Source organism: Scyliorhinus torazame, chromosome 27, assembly GCF_047496885.1.
Source record: "Scyliorhinus torazame isolate Kashiwa2021f chromosome 27, sScyTor2.1, whole genome shotgun sequence".
NCBI lineage: Eukaryota > Metazoa > Chordata > Chondrichthyes > Carcharhiniformes > Scyliorhinidae > Scyliorhinus > Scyliorhinus torazame.
In genome coordinates, this window is record NC_092733.1 from 15,082,828 (window position 1) to 15,092,843 (window position 10,016).

At 47.2% G+C, this 10,016-nt stretch overlaps 1 protein-coding gene across 1 annotated transcript in view; it reads right to left on the reverse strand.

The window, feature by feature from the left end:
- The window catches only part of LOC140403227 (microtubule-associated serine/threonine-protein kinase 1-like), a 217,797-nt gene extending 212,142 nt beyond the window's left edge, over positions 1-5,655 (reverse strand). The window contains exon 1 of the mRNA XM_072490987.1: positions 5,014-5,655. Within this exon, the coding sequence (XP_072347088.1) occupies positions 5,014-5,052 (39 nt within the window). The 5' untranslated portion in view covers positions 5,053-5,655. The remainder of the gene's footprint in view (positions 1-5,013) is intronic.
- Between the last annotated feature and the right edge of the window lie 4,361 nt (positions 5,656-10,016).

Consider the following 10,016-nt stretch of genomic DNA (forward strand, 5'->3'; position numbering starts at 1 on the left):
CCCAATTTGTTATGGGCCAGAGTTTAGAGAACCCCAAAGTGTATCATGGAGTTCACCTGACCCACAACCTTTAATAGATTGTGGTATGGGGAGCACACGGCCCACTCTACAGGTGTGGTACAGCAGAAATGGAAAAGTATTTTTTTTAAAGCAAAACAATGTTTAGTCTATTAACTCAAGTTAACCTTTTCAAAACAAACAGTGAACATCTTAGCAACCATCAATTCAAATACAACCCACAAAGAATACAACACTAAGTAATCCTTTAAGCTTTCCTTTTAACATCCAGAAGACTTAAACAAAAACTTTTAACAGAAGCACATCAGGTTAAAGTCACTACTCAGAACATTTATAATTCTGAATTCACCAAATGATCAAGAGACAGTCTTTTCATGGCAGAGAGAACAGCAGTACAGCTGCTTTGTCTGGCTTCAGCTCCAACACTGAAAACGAAACCAAAAAGACACAGACACACCCAAGCTTTTCTCAAAGTGAAACTAAAAAGCAGAGCCAGAGCTCAGCTCCACCCACACTCTGACATCACTGCAGTAACATGAGCAGCCAAACATTTCTGAAAGCGGCATTCTCATGACACTGACACTGGCCAATCACCAGTCTGAGTCAGCACAACCTTCTGGATCTTGCTGTTTGAATTAAAGGTATAGGCTTCTGTGGGTAGCACGGTAGCATAGTAGTTAGCACTGTTGCTTCACAGCTCCAGGATCCCAGGTTCGATTCCCGATTTGCGTCACTGTCTGTGCGGAGTCTGCACGTACTCCCCGTGTCTGTGTGGGTTTCCTCCGGTGCTCCGGTTTCCTCCCACAGTCCAAAGATGTGCGGGTTAGGTGGATTGGCCATGCTAAATTGCCCTTAGTGTCCAAAAAGGTTAAGTGGGGTTACTGGGTTACGGGGGGGGGTAGGATAGATACGTGGACTTGAGTAGGGTGCTCTTTGTAAGGGCTGGTGCAGACTCGATGGACCTAATGGCCTCCTTCTGCACTGTAAATTCTATAATTACAGGCTGCGTTGCCTTAAAGTCACAGGTCAATTAAACATCCATGGATCAGGCAGAAATAAAAGAAAGGGACCAATAAGGGCATAAACTGGACCCTTGCACGCTATTGTAGCATTCACCCTTAACATGGTAGAGCAAGGATTGCCAACAGTTCTGGATACATTATGGAGATTTCTTCACATGGCCTTCTCCCTCTAAAGTGCCCTCCCCCTACCCTCCCTCCCTCAGTTGCCCACCCTCATGAAGCCCCACCTTCCCCTGGCCTATTGGACAGTGAGCAGACCCTTTCTCCGACTGGAAGATAGGTGACTGGAAGTCAAACTGTATTTTCTTTCCCCTCTCCGACATTCTGACAATTTACAAACCCAGCGTATGACACCAGGCTGAGATAGTGAATCAGCAGGGCCTGTTTTTAAAGTACATCAGTGAAGGCTATCTCCTAAACAAAACTCGCTCTGTGCTGCCTGCCTGTCTTTTACAATCATGGTCAGATGCTGGTGCTACACAGGAGGATCATCCCTGGATGCTCTGCTCCCAAGCTAATGACTTTACTCTGACGCATGCGACTGCAGAGAAATATATTAATTATAATAATAATCTTTATTGTCACAAGTAGGCTTACATTAACACTGCAATCAAGTTACTGTGAAAAGCCCCTCGTCGCCACACTCCGGCGCCTGTTCAGGTACACAGAGGGAGAATTCAGAATGTCCAATTCACCTAACAGCAGGTCTTTCGGGACTTGTGGGAGGAAACCGGAGCACACGGAGGAAACCCAGAGCAGACACGGGGAGAACGTGCAGACTCCACACAGACAGTGACACAAGCCGGGAATCGAACCTGGGGACCCTGACGCTGTGAAGCAACAGTGCTAACCACTGTGCTACCGTGCCGCCCACCCTATGTCACAGCAGTGGCGCCTTCAGTCACGCCCTTCCAGTGAGAACCAAAATTGGGCTTCCCATGCATCACCATTGGACATTTGAGGAACTCAGTCATCCCCCTGCAACAGCCCCCCCCCCCCCCACCACCCGAAATTGCTGCCACCTTCTGGTGGGCCTTGTTATTTTTTTAATTCATTCATGGGATCGGAGTGTAACTCACAAGGCCAGCATCTGTGGCCTATCTCTCGGTTCTTACAACAGCAGTTGTGGGTTGGTGCCATTACAGGGGAACTTTCCAACTTTGGATGCAAGTCAAACCAGTCCTTTACTTAGGAAGACTGGAGTGTAGGACACTGTCATCGAGATTTGAAAATACTCCTATACCTACAAAAGCACGTCCGATATTTTGGGCGTAGGTGTGGCTCCGAGTCCGGAGGTGGCGATATTCGGAGTGTCGGAAGATCCGGCGGTTCAGGTGGGGGAAGAGAGGCCGATGTCTTGGCCTTTGCCTCCCTGACAGCCCGGAGACGGGTTTGGTGGAGTTGGCGGGACTCGGGGCCGCCAAAGGCGAGGGTGTGGGTGAGCGACCTGGAGGAATCTTTGCACCTAGAATAAGTTACGTTCGCCATACGTGGAGTGGAGGAGAGATTCAACCCGAGGTGGAAGTCATTTATCAACTTCTTTCAAGTGAATTGGGAGATGGGGGGGGTGGGGGGGGGGGGGTGGTAGGAGATGGGGAGGATGGGCTGTTAGTTTTGTTACCTATTGCCAAGGTTTGGCTTTGTATTTTTGTACATACGAAAAATGCCTTCAATAAAAATATTTCTAAAAATAAATACCTACAAATGCACACTTACTGATACACATAAACATTTATGACATATACATAGGCGCACATACATACATATGTGTTCCTGACGCACATACACTTACACACAACCCTCATAACTATATACAACCTTGAAACATTATGTAGAATTGCACAGACCTGATCCTAAATTCTGAACTGGCATTTCAGTGCAACACGGAGGGAGTGCTGCACTGGAGGAGGTGTCGTCTCTTTTGGGGGGGCTAAGACAGCCCGCCTGCTGCTCGGGTGGATGTATAAGATTACATGGCACTCCTGGGGAATTCTCCTGGTTGATCCATCAATCAACATCACCAATAAACAGATTACCTGGTTTTTACCACATTTCTGTTTGTGGGATCCTGCTATGCACAGACTGGCTGCCACACTTCCTACATCACGACATTAACGACACTTCCTTAACAGTAAAATGTTTTGTTAATGTCCTGAGGTTGCGAAAGACCGTACATAAATGCATGACATTCTTTCTCAAGACAGGATTTTTCTTAAGGCCCAAATATTCTTAAATAGATCAGAAATATTTGGAGATATGGGCCATTTAATTCATCATTTTATAAATGACTGGGAATGCTCAATTACAAAATCCATTGTCTAGGGCCCTGCTGACACTGTCACAAAGAGGAGGTTTCCTCCCAGTCTGTGTTCAGAACTGTAAAATGTTATAAAATTACACCCTTGGATTAGAGGGGCTGGTTGGAGAGATTTCCACCAAATGCATACACCCTGGTCCCTATCCAGTGATACCCTCTCAAAAGTCTACTTCTGCGAGTATCAGGTGCTGGCAGAATCAAGCTGAGTGGCGATGCCCCACCAGGTCGATCAACCGATCAGCAGAAAGCATTAGGTGAAGCGGAGAGCTGCCAGTGCATCTGGCAGTGCAGCCTAGTGCAAGTCAACGCCCAAGAGGAGACAGCCAGACACCTATTTGCACAAAGGAATAGCTTTCCGGTGCCCCCAACTTTTGGTTATGATGCACGGTAGCACAGTGGATAGCACAGTTGCTTCACAGCTCCAGGTTCCCAGGTTCGATTCCCGGGATGGGTCACTGTCTGTGCGGAGCCTGCACGTTCTCCCCGTGTCTGCGTGGGTTTCCTCCGGTTTCCTCCCACAGTCCAAAGATGTGCAGGTTAGGTGGATTGGCCGTGCTAAATTGCCCTTAGTGTCCAAAAAGGTTAGGTGGGGTTACGGGGATGGGGTGGACGCATGGGCTTAAGTAGGGTGCTCTTTTCAAGAGCTAGTGCAGACTCGATGGGCCGAATGGCCTCCTTCTGCACTGTAAATTCTATGATTCTATGATTTGCAGCGACAGAGTCCCAGGCAGCACTTGCTGTTGACCGTGGAGTAGAACCTTTTGAAAGGCCAAGGCTGCCATGGCACCGCACTGCCACAACACTTTGCCATCGCTTTGCACAAGATGGGGGGGGACACCCATTGAGGCACAGATATTATGGATTATCTGATTCCCGTCTGATCTTACCTGCGGTTTCATCAATAAACAAATATTCAAATAAAATAAAAATTCAAAGATTGGCACTGCGACATAGAACCCTTCTCCCTAACCCAGCCAACATGGGGTTAATGCATCAAAACCCATTCAGAATTCAGTCCACCTCACATCCTCCCTCACCTTAAAAGGAATTGTCTGTAGGGTTGAAGAGGGTTTGGGTTAGTAGATAAGGAGGAGCAGTTTCAACTTGCAGGCGAGTTTACCAATTTAAGGTAATTGGTGAGAAGTTGAGGCAGGGGAAGGGTGAGATTTTGTTTTAAATGCAGCGAGTGATCTGGAGTGCACTGTCTGAAAGGCTGTGGCAAGCAGATCCAATCAGTTTTTAAAAGGTTGAATGAAACGTTAACTCAATTTCTCTCCCCACAGTTGCTGCCAGACCTGCCGAGTATAATCTGTTTTTATTTACGTTCAAATGGGAATTAACTATATCCTTCAAATGGGGGGGGGGGGGGGCATTTGCAGAGTTATGGGTCAAGAGCAGGAGCAGTCGGGCTAATTAAGCAGCTCCTTTGGAGGGGCTGGTACAGGCTCGATGGGCCGCATGGCCGACTTCTGTGCTGTCTGACTCTACATCAACCTTTCCATGCGGAGTTGAGAGGTTTCTTACATCACACGACATTGCAACAGTCTCTGGGCTGATGGGGAGTGCTTAGCCCATTCATTAATTCCCTCCCCCAACAAAAAAAACAACTTAATTTGGTATTTAGAAGCTTCCCCTTCTTTTTACTGAGCTACTCACCTGAACCCTCCTTCGCCTTACAATATCAGAATCATCCATCGCGACCCCTAGGCTGGCATCTCAGGGGTACTGTACTCTTAATCCGTCGATTGGGAGTGGGTGGATGATGGGTCCAGTGCCCCCCTCCCCCACAAGACCAAGTGGGGAAACTTTTGAGGTCGCCCCCGGCAAAAAAAAAGCACAGACAAGGAGGGGTCATGAAACAGCAACAACAAGAGAAATAGATGCTCGGCAAATCTGGAGTCAAAAGAAAGGGCTGGGAGGCAGGATCATCTGTTTCTCAGTGGGTGAGTGGCCAGGCAGGGTCCACACAGGCACACGCAGCAGGTCAGGATGCCAACGCCACAGCCTCCCAGCCTCACTTGGCATCTGGACATGGTCCCCGCAGAGCTGGACTGCTCGGAGAATCAAGCACTCGGCTGATGTGGGCTAGTGAGGCAGACGTTGCAGACAAAATACTGCCGATGCTCCATTGCAATTGCAAAGCCTCTCACACACACACAACTGTATCTTACTGCAAGGATCCGTTTGGAGCAACCTGCACTCACAGCCCCGACTGTCCACTAATTCTCCAGCCAAAGCGTGACTCAGGGATTTATACTGGGGAAGAGGACTCAGCTCTCCATCCACATCCACACACACTCGAGCGGAGAGGCACTGGCAAACGAGCAACCTATCAGCTAGCCCGTCTAGGGGAACCAATCGGAGATAAGATAAACCCACCTTGACATATGCTCAGGTCTTCATGCATTGGTCACCCTCATGTGTGTGTGTGTGCTTCCCCCCTCCTCCTGCTTTTTAAAGTCATTCCATTCCACCGTGAAGATTAACCATTTCAGCCTGATAGGGGATAGACAACCCGCCCGGCGAATGGATGCGCACACACACACAGGGAGGGGGATGGGAACTGCGTAGAAGGAGGCCATTCAGTCCCTCACGCCTGTGCTGCCCCCTCCCCTAAATAGCCCCAACAGCAGCTCTCCCTCTTCCCCCACAACCCTGAAAATTGCCCCTTCGACTGAGTGTCCAGTGTGATTTTTTTTTAAAGTGTTGGAAAGACTAGGGGGGGGGGGATTGAAAAGATTATTTTTCAACCAGAGGGTAGTCAAGGTCTAAAACTCAGATTTGAAAAAAAACACTTAAAATACCTTAACCCACTAGACTCTGGGCCAAGAACTGGCAAGTGGGATTAGGCTGCATATCCTTTTTTGTGCAGCTGGCACCCATCTGATGGGTCGAATGGCCTCTTGCTGCACCTAAACTTTTTTTACGTTACTGTTGAACATGTTTCGACCATCTTTTCAGGGAGGGGGTTCCCAACCATAACATGTCTCATTGCATTAATAAAAATATGCATGCACATAAGTGCAGACAGAGAGACGCCAAGGCTTCCCTTGGGGCTCAATTGATCCGGGTTGTGAAGCAAAGACACTCCGAGAAACAAAGGTGTAAAGTTCACTCATGTGCAGCCCTGCAATTAGCATCAGGGCTCCTGTATTAGGGAGGGTCGTGAGTAGTCTAAAATCTATTGATTGTCTGCAAACCCAGAGATAAGGCTGCCCACCATCGGCTGAATTCAGGACTGCTGACTGACCCTTGGGAATCCACCAGAATATTCCATGATCTGGTCATCATCCATCTGTTGGATCTTAACGTGTGCTTACTGGCTACCGTGTTGACCATCATTACGGTGGTGACTACACTTCAAACGTACCTTATTGGTGGTAAAGGTGTTTGGATCACCCTGAGATTGGGAAAAGGTACTATATCAATCTGAGTTTGTTCTTACAGCCGTGAGGGCGAGTACTTGCAGATTGCTGAATGGAGGTAAGCTGGCTAGCTTTGCAAAGGTAGGGGCAAGCACAGTGGCGCAGCGGTTAGCACTGCTGTCTCACGGCGCCGAGGTCCCAGGTTCAATCCCGGCCCTGGGTCACTGTGTGGAGTTTGCACATTCTCCAAGTATTTGCGTGGGTTTCGCCCCCACAACCCAAAAGATGTGCAGGCTAGGTGGATTGGCCACGCTAAAATTGCCCCTTAATTGGAAAAAATGAATTGGGTACTCTAAATTTTTTAATTTTTTAAAGCTTTACAAAGGTCATTGATAAAGAGTAAGATGGTTAGTTTAAAACCCACATGGTTGCTTAACGCTCTCCTCCACAGAGAATGGACTGATCGGACGAACGAATAGGGACTCAGCCCCTTTTGCAATAAATATTGGAAGAGACAAGGATTGAAAGCATAAGAGGACAATACGGGGCACTCATGTATGGGGAAATAGTAGAGTATAACAAACAGTTCTTGTCACTCGTTCCTGTCAACGGCCTGACAATTCCTCAATCCCTTCAGGCACAAAGCTGTAGGGAATCCATCAGCAAGCTCCAGGTTGGGAACTTGGAAACACTTCCTTTAGTCCAGATGGCCTTCCAGTTGGATGACCTTGGAATCTTTCCCTAAGCAACTCAAGCCAAACCCACACAGGCCGCTTCCTAAATACGCACCGATCTCTGTTCACCCATCACCCCTGAGCCCGCCGACCTAATTGACTCCAAGTTGGCATCACGCTGATTTTAAAATTCTTCATCCCCGTTTTCAAATATCTTCATGCCCCTCGCTCCTCCCAATCTCTCTGTAACGTCCTCCAGCCTTACAACCACACGAGATATCTGGGCTCCTCCAGTTCTGGGGTCTTTCAGGTCCCCAAGCTTCAGCGCCCCTCAGCTGCCCCATCCCAAGATCAGGAATTCCCTCCCTACATCTCTCCACCTCTCTCTCCTCCTTCAAGACATTCCCTGAAACCCTTCGCGTTGACCAAGCGTTTGGTCACCTGTGCGAATATCTCCTTATATGCTTCAGTCTCAAATTTTGTTTGATAATGGCTCTTATGAAGTCTTCCTTTACTATGTTAAAGGTGGTAAGCAAAAGTTGTTGTTGAGGGGGTGGCTCCTATGTAGGTGATGCCTGTTGTCGCCGTTCTCGCTAAAATATCACCCCATCTGTTAGATCCAGTAGCAACAGACTCCTAACGTCGCAAAGTAACAAATCACAGGATTCGTCAGAGAACATTGGGATTGACTTTAACATTTCTTTTTTTAAAATTGCTTGTTTGTACATTTTTAGTTAAACTGCAAACACCGATGACTTAACTGAGAGGTCTAGCTGGGAGGAGTTAGCAGGAACAGCAATGCGAAGGACTTAAATTAGCATCAGTAGGAGTACCGTCATTAACCCAGGATGTTTCAGCGACTGACATTGTAGATGTTGTATCATCTCTCCAGTACTCTGGGCCCAGTCATTTCAATGGTTGCCATGATGATTATTGAAGCTTCCCAGAATTAAAGCTATATTAAATCCTAATAAATAAGAATCAATATCCTTTTACAGAAATACTAAAACAAATAAGTGGTTGTGAACATTCCAATTATTTATATTAATATTTTGTACATCTGACAATATAATAAAAGAAATTCGAAGGGCCAATTTAGTATAATGCACTTACCTTGCATTCTTTGGGTTGTGGGGGTGAGACCATGCAGACACAGGGAGAATGTGCAAACTCCACACGGACAATGACCTGGGTTGGGATCGGACCTGGGTCCTTGGCGCCGTGAGACAGCAGTGCTAACCACTGCACCACCGTGCCACCCTCTCTGACAATATAATATAGTCAAATAGTCAGTGAATGCCAGACATCACGGTCCGGATGTTATGCTCCAGGTGTACGCTCCAGCCCGCGTACTTTGTGGGAGACACAAAGCAATTTTTAAAAAGGGAGGGAAAATGTGATTTATTTCTGGGGATTCTGCAATAGAAACTGAAAGGGCTTTATACTTTGTAAAGTTTCTATACCATAAGCAGCCATTGAACTCTAGGTGACCCAAGACTGTTTTACTTAAACCATAAGACCATCAGACATAGGAGCAGAAGTAGGCCATTTGGCCCATCGAGTCCACTCCGCCATTCAATGAGGTCATGACTGATCTGATATAATCTTCAAATCCACTTATCCCCATAACCCTCGATTCCCTTAATGATTAAAAATCCGTCTCTCTCAACAAAGAACAAAGAACAAAGAAATGTACAGCACAGGAACAGGCCCTTCGGCCCTCCAAGCCCGTGCCGACCATACTGCCCGACTAAACTACAATCTTCTACACTTCCTGGGTCCGTATCCTTCTATTCCCATCCTATTCATATATTTGTCAAGATGCCCCTTAAATGTCCCTATCGTCCCTGCCTCCACTACCTCCTCCGGTAGTGAGTTCCAGGCACCCACTACCCTCTGCGTAAAAAACTTGCCTCGTACATCTACTCTAAACTTTGCCCCTCTCACCTTAAACCTATGCCCCCTAGTAATTGACCCCTCTACCCTGGGGAAAAGCCTCTGACTATCCACTCTGTCTATGCCCCTCATAATTTTGTATACCTCTATCAGGTCACCCCTTAACCTCCTTCGTTCCAGTGAGAACAAGCCGGGTTTATTCAATCGCTCCTCATAGCTTATGCCCTCCATACCAGGCAACATTCTGGTAAATCTCTTCTGCACCCTCTCTAAAGCCTCCACATCCTTCTGGTAGTGTGGCGACCAGAATTGAACACTATACTCCAAGTGTGGCCTAACTAAGGTTCTATACAGCTGCAACATGACTTGCCAATTCTTATACTCAATGCCCCGGCCAATGAAGGCAAGCATGCCGTATGCCTTCTTGACTACCTTCTCCACCTGTGTAGCCCCTTTCAGTGATCTGTGGACCTGTACTCCTAGATCTCTTTGACTTTCAATACTCTTGAGGGTTCTACCATTCACTGTATATTCCCTACCTGCATTAGCCCTTCCAAAATGCATTACCTCACATTTGTCCAGGTTAAACTCCATCTGCCATCTCTCCGCCCAAGTCTCCAGACAATCTAAATCCTGCTGTATCCTCAGACAGTCCTCATCGCTATCCGCAATTCCACCAACCTTTGTGTCGTCTGCAAACTTACTAATCAGACCAGTTACATTT